The following is a 13988-nucleotide window of genomic DNA, read 5'->3' as shown; positions in this document are numbered from 1 at the left end:
TATACAAATCTTTTTTTTTTCTTTTTTTGTCTTTTAAAAAAGGGAAAATAAATATGGTCAAGCACGCGATACTACTTTGCTGGTTGTTCGGCAACCATGATTAAAATATGGTTGCATGGAATTCTTTTAACGATATATATAATTAACTAATTCAGTTTTCAAATTCATACATTTAGAAATGATAAATATGCATCGATAGAAGAATAAATCACATTTTTGTCATCTGGATTCGTACATCGGTTACATATCACCCTGGACTCGAAAATATTGCAGAACTCAACTCAGAACTTGGACACGTGTTACAACTAGCCGCTTCCATCAATATTTGGACATTAAGTGGTCACGTGTTTATCACGTGTACTATTCTGAAAGGGTATAAGCGTATTTTTGCATATAATAAATACTTTTAATGTTTGAATATTATCAGATATATTAATTATTAGAATAATTATTAAATATTACAATTGTTTCAAAAATATAAATACTTTTTTAAAAAATGAAAGAACAAATCCCGCGTACACAAATCTAGGGATTGTTCTATCATTGCGAAAATGGTGAAACCTTTGACATCCAAATCTCCGGCAAAAATCGAACCTTAGCAGCACAGGAGGAGGTTTCAGAATGAAGTCTCCGGCGCAGAAAAAGAAAAAAAACCGTGCCAGCGAAATCTCCGACGGCGTACTTGAAGAAAAAATCCCAGGTTCGGAGAAAAAAAACCGTCTCCGACGAAAAGAAGAGCTGGTCGAGAGACAAATTCCTCAGAGAGCGCGTCGGTCAATAATAGACCAGTATATGGTGAAAAACTTTTTTATGTATGTTTGGATCTTTTCTTAGGATTTGAAAAGTGTAGAGACCACATTGTCTGGTTCTAGTTGGAGTTATGTTTCGATTTCGTAAAGAATCTGAGTAGGGACTACCATTGTTTTGTTGTTTTCTTAGTTTTGAGCGTTAGAAGCTTTAAATACAAAATAATAGGGGGACCAGTGGTGGTTGTTGTCTGTTATTGGTTTGGTGTCCTTTTGTATTTGTCTAGTAGTTGTATTTTAATACTACTTTGGTTGATTTTAATAAAAAAAAAATTGTTTGATTATTGTTTCACTTAAAGGGTCTGGTATGTTCACATTCAAAGTTCACCATGGGGGTAGAGTGGAAGTGGTGAATGAGCGTTTGACCTACGTTGGTAGTCGGGTTGTCTACGTAGACGTGGATAGATTGTCCTTGTTGGAGCTAGACAAGATTGTAGAGAAAAATCTTGGATACTCAGCGATTCCATTTATTATCTGGAACCTTATGGGGAGTTCTTTGCCATGGGCTGTGATCTGAACCTGTTTATAGCAGTGTCAAAGTTGTATGAGGAGTCTGAAGAACTGAATTTGTATGTTGATCACCCCGTACAAGATACATATGTTGTAGAAGAGCCTGGACTATTGCCCCTAGTGCATGTAGTTGAAGAGTTTGAAGCTGAGGAGGAAGAACAAGTTCAAGACTTTGAAGTGGAAGAGCCTGAAGAAGTTGAAGAGGGAGAGCCTGGACAGAGTCAAGTCGTGGATGAGGCACAGAGTCAAGTTGAAGACCCTAAGCATAATGAAGAAGTTGAAGTTCTTATCGAAGACCTGACTGAAGCTCAACCTGAATTGAGTCAGACTCAACCTGAAGACCTTATTCACGATGAAGACCTGACTTACCTTGAACCAGAATTGACTTAGACTCAAACTGAGTTTGGCCAAAATGAAGATGAGTTGGGCCAGGCTGAAGTGGATTTGGGCCAGCCTGAAGTAGGGAGTGAACAAGATGACTTGGGCCAGAGTCAAGCAGATGACTTGGGCCAGAGTCAAGCTGAGGAGTTGGGCCAGAATCAAGCTGATGACTTGGGCCAGAGTGAAGCACATGAGTTGGGCTAGAGTCAAGCACATGACTTGGGCCATAATCAAGAGTTTGAGGAGTTTCAAGACCATCTTGATGACTTTGAGCAAGACAATGGGTTTGAGAACAATGAAGACGAAGTTGAAGTCAATGGCGTTGTTGTGGACCGTGGTCTAAGATTAAAGGGCAAAGGAAAGCTACCTCTTACTGATGATGAAGCCGGTTCTGACGAGGACAGTGACTATAACGAGGAGGAAAACATTGTGCTGGAAGAGGATTCGTCTAGTGAAGATGAGCCTGAGCCTAAGCCTACTAAATTGTCCATGAAAATTCTCCCCAAGTTTCAAGAATTTCGTGAAGACACTGACATGGCAGACCCCAAGTTTAAGTTGGGCATGGTATTTTCAAGTAGGGCAGTCTTCAAAAATGCCAAAATGGAGTATTCTATCAAGGCAGGCAAAGAGCTTAAGTTCAAAGTGAATGATCGAAACCGAGTTCGAGTAGTTTGCAAGGACGAGTCATGCAAATGGGTGTGCTATGCGTCTGAAATGAAAGATACCACAACATTCTAGATCATGACCTATGTACCAGAGCATACATGTGCTCGAACAAACAAGAACATATTTTGTACTCCTTCTTCGATGTCCCACAAGTACCTGGAGGAGTTCAAGGACAATGAGAGCTGGTTATCTATCAAGTTCATGAATAAAATCCAGAAGGACTTGATACTTGATTGTTCGAGGATCAAGGCTTGGAGGACTAAGAAAAAAGCCTTGGAAATTATTGAAGGCTCTTATGCACACCAATATGCCAGGTTTTGGGACTATGAAGCCGAGTTGAAGAAGACCAATCCAGGAACAACAATCGAGTTCTTAACAGAGGCGGATGAGGAAGGTAATCCAATATTTAAGAGAGTTTACATTTGATATGGTGGTTGTAAGGCAGGATTCAAAGTTGGTTGTAGGGCAGTGATTGGGTTGGATGGTTGCCACATCAAGGGACACCAAACTAGGCAACTTCTCACGGCCATAGGAATTTATCCTAACAATGGCATGTTCCATATTGCCTTTGCTGTTGTGGAGTCAGAGTGTAAAGAGTCTTGGGCATGGTTTCTAAATTATTTGAGAGATGATATCAACATCGACAGTGGATACCATTGGACTTTCATAACAAACAAACAGAAGGGTTTGATAGAGGCACTCAATGGTATGTGGGAGGAGGGTTTTGTGCAAGCTGAGCATAGGCATTGTGCTCGTCACTTGCAAAGCAATTTTACTCGGGTAAAGTAACTTCAAACACTTTCTATTTTGAATTTTCAAATATGATTTCAATAGCTTGCATAAGAAGTTAACAGCTTCTTGTTTGTTTGTAAAATTTGGTTAGGTGTTTATGGGACAGTTCTTGAAACACAAGGTCATGGCCGCAGCCAAGCAGTATTCTGTGGAGAAGTTTTCACCAAGAGATGAACTTAATCAGGGATGAGTATGAGGAAGCCTACAACTGGTTGTGTAAGAAGAATCCAGTGCATTGGGAAAGAGCCAACTTCATAACTACTCCAAGATGTGATATACTCCTTAACAACCTCTGTGAGTGTTTCAATGGTAGTAGGGCTATTTTACTAGCTAGACAGAGACCCATATTGTCTATGCTGGAGAGGATTATGATGTATTTAATGAAGAGGATGACCAAACAACGCCTCGCTGTGGAGAAATGGTATGGGGACATATGACCTAGAATCTTCAAAATCATAGAGAAAAACAAGTCCTTGATTGGTGAAAACATTGCAGAATGGTGTGGGGATTCATTGTATCAAGTTACAAATATGTATGGTCACACGTATAGAGTTGACTTAGCATTGAAGACATGCTCTTGTGGTCGCTTTAAGTTGTCAGGTAATTTTCATGACCTTGAACTTGTATTCATTGCACTTATATTATTCATGTTATTAATCCTTGAATTTGTCAGGTATTCCTTGTGCTCATGCGATTTAGTGCATTTGGCAAAGGGACGAGCAACCAGAGAACTACATTAGTGAATGCTACAAGAAGTCAATGTACATGAATATCTACAAGAACAAAATCTATGCAATTAATCCCATGGAGCAGTGGCCCGAGACAGGAAAGACAACTATGGGAATGCCTCCCAACAAAGTAGGATCAGAAAGGCCAAAAAAACTAAGACGACTCGAGCGCGATGAGGTTGTGCCACCACGTGGGACTAGGATGATCAGGAAACATGTCACAGTCAAATGTTCTTGTTGTGGAAAGTATGGCCACAACCTCACTACATGGTTTAGAAGACAACAAGCAAATTTGGTAAGATTGAACACATTTTGTTAACTCTGTTGGCAGATTTCTTGCTTTAGAAAATCACGGCAATGTCTATAAATGTGGTTACATTTCTTGATATTGCAGAGACAAGAACAACATCAAGCTAGGGATGCACATCAACAGGCTAGAGATGCTCAAGATGAAGGACGTGGAAGGGGACGTGGATGTGGTCGAGGATCAAGCCAATCAACTCAACAACCCACACAACAAGCAGCTAGTACGAGCCAATCAACTCAACAACCGACACAACAAGCACCGATAAGGGTAAACTCCACAACCCTTAAACCTAATTTGTTGTTACTCATAATCTTTCTTATTGCAGCGGAGTCCTCGAATGAAACGGGCCCCAACCAGGCCTTTCGACCTTCTACCAAGAACTTTATTTGGAGATTGGATGTAAAGACAATGAAATGATTTTTTTTTTGGATCATGTACTGGTTTTTTTGGGTGAGAAGCTCACAAAACTGAGTACTTTCTTTGGGTGACAAGCTCACAAAACTCAATGGAAAATCTATGAATTATGCATATGAATTATGTGTATCAAAACTGGTTCTTTTTGTATTGACAATGTATCAGATTTGTGGCTTTTATTGACAAGTTGTTATGGCTTTTTATTGGCAATGTATCAGATTTGTGGCTTTGACAATTTTTATGGCTTTTTATTCATTACTAAGGTATCAGCGTTTTCGTCAATGCCAAACTAAAACCAAACCTCAGACCAAGCTAGAAAATACCACATTTCATTACAAAATACCAATTTACATTACAAAATACCAATTACAAACTTTAGACCAAACTTCAACTATCATAATCCCCAAAACATTACAACATAACTTGACAATTACATCAGTCTCACTTAACACAGACTGAATAAACAACCACAATCAATTCAAAACATATATTTATTTGAAACAGATGACATAAACAAGAGAAGCATGACAAGAACCATATAAAACTTGATCTTTTGTGCTTCTGTAGTTATCTTTTCTCTCAGTCTATTCAGCTCGTCTTCGTCTCCGCCATAACCATAATTCTTTGACACTTCAACTTGTTTCAAAGCAGCTTCAAGATTGTTAATCCTTTTAAGTAAACCAGGAATTATTTGAACGGACCATTTACACATCTCAATATCAACCCAAATCAATATACCATAACCTCTATCGTCGGGACTCTGCTATAAAAACAAGGACACGAAATCATTAACCCAAAACAACAACGAAAACGAGAATAGGGAAAATACCAATTACCTTGTATCTTGAACACCCATAAAAACGCCGACCAGGGTGATCACATTTCCACGCCATCCGCAGAACACACGCCATCTTGCATCGACACCGCGGCCTCTGCTTGTCATCGAAATGGCCATCGTCAACTCCGTCAGATAAATTACTCGTGGAAGACGACGCCATTGACGAATAGCGGATTGGATTAGGGTTTTGTTTCAGGAAGAAGGTTTTTTTTTCGCGATCTAGAGTTCAGACCAAATCGCGATTGAGTCTTTGATTTGGGCTTTTCGATTTAGATTTATTATTCGAGCTTATTTCATTTAGATTTTAGTTTTTAATTTCTTTTTTACTTCAAATAAACTAAGTCAGGGGTAAAATCATAATTCCATCAATAAAGCCTTTAAAATCATGTCACATCATCAAAACGTTATAATTTAATGTCCAAATACTGACGGAAGTGGCTAGTTGTAATACGTGTCTAAGTTCTGAGTTGAGTTTTGGAACATTTTCGAGTCCATTGAGTGATATGTAACCGAGGTACGAGTCCAGAGGACAAAACTGAGATTTATTCTCAATAAAATTCATACCACTTTAATACTCCACACACATTCTCCCACCAGCTAAGAAAAATTCTTTTTTACTCTCTCCAAATTTTAGAACAGCGTTTTAAATATAAGAAAGATGAAAATGCGCTTCAAGGAGCAATTTGTATAAGAGTAGAACGAGCAATCAAAAAGAACTAAATGAAAACTACGATGCAAGTTTTTGTCAAAATTACATGGCAACTCCATATGCATAATTTTCATCTCATGTTATTTATTGACACAAATTCCCAAAAGCATAAATTCTGAAAACTCTTGAAGCAGTGCGATTGAGCAAAAACAATAGAAATGGAAAATATGATAAAAATAAAACTAAAAAAATATGAATTCCTCGAAGAAAACTATATCAATAAGTATATGTGACACCGAAATTTAATGTTGAAAGGACTAGAATTCACCCTGAGATCAATCTTCACTTGAACATGCTTGCGATCTTTAAAAACATGAATCTTTTTTCAAAATGGACCGCGATGCATCATCGGGAATATGGCCTTTCATGATCAAGTCTTTCAGAAGCTTTAGTACGTGGTTGATGCATGAGAGGTGCATGGCACGAGGCTCGTCGGGAGTGAGAGCATATCGCGGACTCCTTGGGATTTGGCACCGAGGAGTCTTTGTCACGTTTTTAACTTGTGACCTTGTTCTCGGCTCGGGCTTCGATTATGGGCTTGTTGTTTTCATCTTTGGGCCAAGTCTATCTTATTGTTGCTTTTTAGGAGTGTCCTCTTTCCACGGTAGGAAAACAAGATATGTATGTAAAAGTACGACACATGTACAACAGAGAGAGTAATACAAATGATAAAATATTTCGGAAATTTTAATGAGCGTGTAACTTGGGAATTTACTATAAACTGACTAATTGAGCAAAAACACCAAGCAAAAAAAATAAATAAATAAATTAAAGAATGCTGGTAACAACACACAGCCATTCATACCAATATGAGCGAAGAAAATTCAACGATGAAGCAAGAAGAGTACACACCAAGCTCAACTTTGCTAATTATTTGGTATAGGACACATACAATAGTCGTACAAATTCAATACAGAATTCTAATGACGAATGACCATATAGCTAGTCTGATATACTCGAGTAGTGAGGGTTTTTCTTGAGCTTGCTTGTAACCTTTAATAACATGAATCTTCTTCAAAATGGATCGTGACGCAGCATCAGGAACGAGGCCTTTCAAGATCATGTCTTTAAATAGCTTGAGACCGATGTCTATTCGTCCGATCTTTACGTACCCATCGACCAAAGTGCTGTACGAAACAACATCAGGAACTCCTTGAATTTCCATCAGCTCAAAGATTTCTCGTGCCTTGTCCATTTCTGCTACCTTACAATATCCCTTTATCAATGTGTTGTAGGAAAACTCATCAGCTTTCACTTTGCGCTGAGTCATTTTATCGAATAAGCTTCGAGCCCTTTCCATCAGACCATTCTCGACAAATCCATTCAAAAGGGAATTCATAGTTATCAGATTAGGTTTTATTTTCCTACTCAGCATATGATCAAAGATCTTCTTGGCCTCTTCGAATAGACCGGAATGGCACAATCTGTCGAGCAGCGAGTTATAGGTCACGATGTCAGGTCTTAGACCTCGCTGACTCATCAAATTCAACATCGATACCGCTTCATCGATTCTTCCCGCTTTTGAATGGGCATCCACTAAAATATTATATGTTACAACATCCGGAAAAATCCCTTTCTCCGTCATTCTTTTCAACAAGGCTCTGGTTTTCTTCCAATGTCCCGAGCGACACAAACCGTAGATCACCGAGTTATATGTGACAATCGTAGGCTTTATGCCTCGACCAATCATAGTGTCCATGTGATCGAGCGCCTCTTCGCTTCTTCCGCTTTTGCAGAGACCATCCAACAGAACAGTGTACGTGATAATATCCGGGGATATTCCACTGCTAATCATGCTTTCCAATAATCGAGTTGCATTATCAAACCGACCGCACTTGCACATCGCAGCAATTAGAGAATTGAACGTCACGACATTAGGCTCGATGCCTTTTTTAGTCATGACGTTAAATACCGAGATAGCTTCCTCGATTTTCACTTGCTTGCAGAGCGAATCGATCAGAATGTTATAGGTACTAAGATTCAGCGAAACTCCACCACCGACCATATCTGACAAGACCTTCGCGGCTTCCATTTGACGACCGGCTTTGCACAATCCGTTAATCATAGTGTTATAGCAGAAAATGTGCGGCAGAAAACCGGAATCGATCATATCTTGAAACAATCTCAGCGCCTCGTCGACTAAGCTCTCTTTGCAGAGACCGTCAATGGCTGCAGCGAAACAATACACGTTCGGCTTAATGCCATCACTGTTGATCATTTTCTCGAGAAGTTGGACTGCCTTTCGGCTTTCTCCGGATTTGCAGAGCCCGTTAACGATAGCCCCGTAAATGACCTCGTTACACACGTCTTCCTGATCTTCGATCTTCTCGAACAACTCCATCGCTGCAACCATCGAGCCTTCCCTGCAAAGCCCGTCGAGAAGAGTGCTCAGCGTGTGAGGATCGTATCGAATGCCGGTTTTGAGCATCGTCGCCAAAACACACAGACCCGATTTCGCGTTGTTGGAGCGACACAGGCACTTGATGATAATGTTGAGCGTAGAGGCATCGGGGTGAAAATGGGAAGAGCGAAATCTCAAGAGGTGTTGGTACATAGAGACCACAGTGGAGGACTGGTTCATCTTCGACATTGACCCAAACAGCTGATTGAAGCTCCAAACCGAGGGCATGGGTTTCATATCCACCATCGTGTTGAAGAAACTCAGAGCCTCGGTCGCTGAGAGGTCGCTCGATTTGCATCGGATTTGGACCGTTTCCTCAAAATCGGCAACAGAATCGCGAGCACAGTAAGAGAAGAAACGAAATCTGGCTCTGTGAATCGAATAGAGAGGAAGGAGAAAGTGAGAACCTGGATGTGGTTTGGTTATCCGAATACGAGTCTTCATGTTTGGGAATTCCCTTTGAATCAAGAACTGAACTTTAGGGCATCAATAGATTCTTACGCTCGACCAAAATCGCGGCCTCGATTTGAAATTAAGGGATTTCGAAGTGGCACTACTACTCACTGCACTTCTCTTATCGGCTGTTTTTTTTTTTTTTTTTGTGCAAGTATCTTTACTTTTTCAATATTTTGAAAACTAAATAAATTTTGCAACTTAATGCGTTGACATTTCAAATTTCTGCAAATCCGTACCCTATTATACAATTCATCTTGGAGAATTACCATACTACAATTCATCTCTCTTAATCTAAGAAATAGTTTTCTTTATTTTAGCTAACTATTATATATATATATATATATATATATATATATATATATATATATATATATATATATATATATATATATACTAGATTTATTTAGCATACATAATTTGGTACATGTTTTGATTAAGAGTTGAGACGAACCAATATCAATCGAAAGACAAATTAACTACAACCAAAATAAAGATTTAATATAAAAACAAAACAAAACAAAACGAAGATAGGTGAAAAAGATTGTTGTCTTGAGCCATGAAAATGGGATTCAAAGAAGAAGAAAACGAGTTTCTAAAAAAAAAAATCAACATCATTGTTTATTGGTACAATTGGATAAGCAAATAAGTAAGATTTATTTTGCTATACAAACAAATAAAGCTCTTATTAGTTCTAAGTATCAAGGAATGGCCAACTCACATAAACAAAAAAATGAAGCATAAAAAGTCGTGGCAAGAAACATATATACTCGCAAACTCAATGAATTTATTATTAAGATTCTAAGCATGATAGTAAAATGAGTTGGTAGAATAAAGAATGATCTTTTTAAATAAATGACCTATACCCGATTGATATTCAAAAGATTAAGGACAAAAAAAATCATTGATCACGGGTAAGTTCTTACATTTAAATGACCGGACATAAAAGAGATACTACAGCATCTGAAGGAGCAAAGACTTAAATGCAAATCATATTCCACAAGTTCAATCATTTTCTATCGATAACTTTCTAAGGACCGATTGACCAGAGCAACACTGCAGCGTATTATAGGTGCTAGGACATTATGAGTAACACAACGTAAGAACTCTCGCATCATCATACGGGTTACTAAGCCCCACATCAGAGCATATGCTCTTGAGTTAATGCTAGGTAATCCAGTAATGTAATTAGTACACTCATTGGCAACATATCAAGGCAGCAGTTCTAGTGAGTGATCCATAGGTTATGTTCTACGGGTTGCTCGCATGTAAGTAGATTATGCAGACTATAATCAATTGAAAATTCAATTTCCGTAAATAAATTTTTACTTCATTTCGATCACAAATCAAAACCACATAAAAATAGCCATGCGAAGGGACAAATATTTTAGATACCGAATGAAATCCCACCATTTTATTTGTTCACAACCAATGCACAAGAGAAAAAAAATAAACAATGATCAACATTATACATTTTCTTATAAATCACGAAAACATTTAATAATAGCTAAGAGCTTCAATTCGGAATCCAAACTCGAATCGTACTCGTCACTTTCGCTAAAATAGCAGTCCCGATTTTCCCCCAAATTTATCATATCAAAACAAATTTATCAATGAACATAGCTGTGAGAGTTATTAACAAGAATATCAAAATAGCTTGATAAAATATTTACTCAACATTCGTAGTGAAGAAATCAAGACTCCAATTCTAAGAGTCTGAATTTGAGAACTTCAACTCTAAGAGCTTTTGCTGATCCTCTCTCTGATCCGCCGAGGCCCCGAATACAATCTCACCCTTTTATTTGTGCAGAACCCAAAACACTGAAACAAAAAAAAAATCACCTATATACATTTTTTATTATAAATTATGAAAATATTTAATAATATCATAGAGCTTTGATTCAACATCCGAGCTCGAATCATCGCGGTGCTTTTGCTAATGGGAATAATAAATATCGTAATTTTAATTTGGTCTATCAAGGTCGACCGAGGCAATTAAATCACTAAAGTTCAACACGAAAAAATAAAAGGAATTAAGAAATGAAGAAAATAAAACTTGATAAAACAACCGACACTAGAAATGGGAAAATAAAACATTAGCTAATTTCTTCAATAGAGTTGGAGAAGATTAAAACATATACCAGTAGAAAAGTTATACAGATCATTATTAACACCAACTTCATTTTGACGAATTATGCTAGTCAATATTAGAGAGCTGATACTACAAATATAAAGATAATTTCCAAAAAATATTCCTTAACTCAAAACGCAAAATCTAGCTTCACCAACTCAAGCGGCATATTACCAAAGTGAAAATACGAACCTGAATTTAAAAACTCTTTTCGTGTTCCCAGTTCATTCTAGGATATCACCGGAGAAGATGACCTAGACTCAGAAGATCTAAACAAACTCAAATTCAAGAACAAAACATCAACTGATCCATTCGAAATTGACATCCAAAACCGAAATAATCTAGAATTAACAATATTGTTTTTCCATATATCTGCCACCAACAAAGAGATCAGCTTGAATAGCTCAGTTCTTGCATTCTGAGAATCAATTTTCCTGAACTCTCTGGAGACTCATATGATATCTTTTCTTTTGAGACATTTTATATAAAAAAAAAATACGACTCATAACTCACAAGTCATGATATTGCGTTTTTACTTGTCAAATATTTGCAACATATAAATCTTTGGACCGAAATCCTTAATGACCAAGAAAATACAGCGTATAGCCACATATAGCCGCAGCCGGAAGCAATAAAATAATATACTATTGCAGCCAGCCATATGTGGCAAAACATAGCATTTTCATAATCGATAAGGGTATTTTGGTCAAACAGGCCATATTTTCCAATTTTTACAGGTTTGGACGAAGATCCCTTTCTTCACTAAGCACTTGCTCTACGTTGTATTCGGCTCAGAGTTTTCTCGATATCAAGACACCATTCGGGTGTGAACACGGCTTGCCATTTCCCGACTTGCAAATACTCAAACCATTTACAAGCATTTAATTTGGATCGAAAAGCGGATATAAAAGTATAAAGCTTTGAGCCTAAGAAGAGCTTTAAAAGAGAAGACTACTCATTCATAGTTTCAATTGAATTTGCTGAGAAGCGAACGTGATTGAATTTTCATCGGTTATCTTCATGCTCTTAGTTAGCTTCAATGTCATATTTGGCTCTTCCCAATAAGCTTACGATTTGATTTCACTAAAAGGGAATTTATTTGTTTATTCAGGGTGCTCTGATTTTTTTCAGGAGAAACCATTGGCTCAAGTACTTGCCATAGCTCCTACAACTTGTAGCAGGCTCATGAACACACAGTGTCCATTTTTTGCTATCTACGTTACAGAGTTACTCCAGCCATTGTAACTATTTTAACATTTGGTTTAAAAAAGGGAGCTGGAACCCCAAATTGTATATAACCATATTAACAGATCCGAGGCTAATAAGAACGTAATTAAAATATTCAAGAGATAGTTCAACAATAATCAACTCAAGGGAGATCTCTGAACTGAATACTTAAGTGGATGATACACTTAATACTGAAGCCATTTGAATTTTGAACACACGTGACAGACAATACAAATAGAATTAAAAATATTAAATCAATTAAACCTAAACGACTTTGAAGATGAGTAAAGTCAAGTCACCATAAACGCAAATAGTGAAAAAGGCTGATTGGCGACGAGATGAGAAAGGATTCATTTCATTTAACCGGGAACCACGATTCATTAAGCTTGTCATGAATCCTAATACATTGGAGACATTCCCAAATATGATAAATGTATGAAAAATCTCAAGATTACAAACCAACAATCCAATTGACATGAAAAAGAGTTGTAAAAGTATATCAGATTCCATGAGACGCAATTGCATGTAACAATGCAATTGGCTGATTTGTATTAAAAGTTAAGGGTTGTGAGAAAGAAAATATCATTGAGTGTTAAGTACATAAAACTACAGCATCAAGTGCTGAAAATAAAATATTTCAAAGTCTACTAACCTGCAATACTATTAACAACTTCTTTCGGACATCAAGTGTGTAGTGCAAAACTCGGTAATGAATCAAGAACTCAGACGTAACTTGATCAGTACGCTATCCAAGATCTAACACGCGATCAAATCTAACGCGGAAAAACAAAGAACACACGATATACCCTGGTTCGGCAATGTGCCTACATCCAGCAACGGAGATCAAATCACTATTAGGTTTATCAGATTACTCACTCGTCCTCACTTTTCCCCAAATTGTGTTTCCCTTACAATTAGTCTCTCAAAGTGTTTCCCCAAGTGTTTTCGCTAAAACTGAAATGAGAATGAAGTTACATTGGTCTCTACCTTCATTCTCCTCTATTTAAACAGAAAAATTACACATAAAACACAACTGTTAATCTTAGCCGTCGATGACTTCCTGCGCAAGCAATCGTCTGGTATGATCCAACGGTTGACTTCATCTGCAGATTCATGTACTCGAGCCTATTGATGAAGCCTTGAGACTGACCTTATAACAAAGTGCTTACCAACGAAGAAACAAACCTTGTATTGTAAATTAAGAACTTCATGTTGTCTGTTGCTAACCAGAAATGATGCTTTGTTAATAAAAAGCTTCATCAATAACAGCATTATCATCCTCTAATCCACTTAATTAAAAATGTCAACAGAAAGCTTCAACAGATAAGAGACAATGCAGAGCTTAATGTTTTAGCATACTGGTTTTTCCCTTGCAACCAATTGGCAAAGGGATAATCCAAGTCGAACTAATTTTATTGGGGGATTTTCGACAGATAGCTGGCTGTTGGGGATTCACATCCACTTACTACTAAAGTTATTTCGCGAGTCCAAATCTTATAAATTAATAACTTGCATCTAAAATAAACGTGGTATTTGAACGCATTTTGATAGCCTGAACGTGTCATCAATCAATCTGATGGAAAGACAAAAATAGAGAAAAAGAATACACCTAATTAATGCAATGG

At 37.5% G+C, this 13988-nt stretch overlaps 1 protein-coding gene across 1 annotated transcript; it reads right to left on the bottom strand.

The window, feature by feature from the left end:
- Window positions 1–6853: 6853 nt before the first annotated feature.
- On the bottom strand, window positions 6854–9138 carry LOC149394037 (uncharacterized). The gene has a single exon (XM_089616658.1). The coding sequence runs from the start codon at window positions 8994–8996 to the stop codon at window positions 7059–7061; it is 1938 nt and encodes a 645-aa protein (XP_089472784.1). The 5' UTR covers window positions 8997–9138; the 3' UTR covers window positions 6854–7058.
- Window positions 9139–13988: the final 4850 nt, after the last annotated feature.

Source organism: Urtica dioica, chromosome 6, assembly GCF_054948205.1.
Source record: "Urtica dioica subsp. dioica isolate 48M chromosome 6, U.dioica_male_clone48M_v1_H2, whole genome shotgun sequence".
In the NCBI taxonomy this organism is placed as follows: Eukaryota; Viridiplantae; Streptophyta; class Magnoliopsida; order Rosales; family Urticaceae; genus Urtica; species Urtica dioica.
The sequence above is the reverse complement of the archived record's forward strand: the minus strand, read 5'-3'. Positions and strand labels throughout refer to the sequence as shown.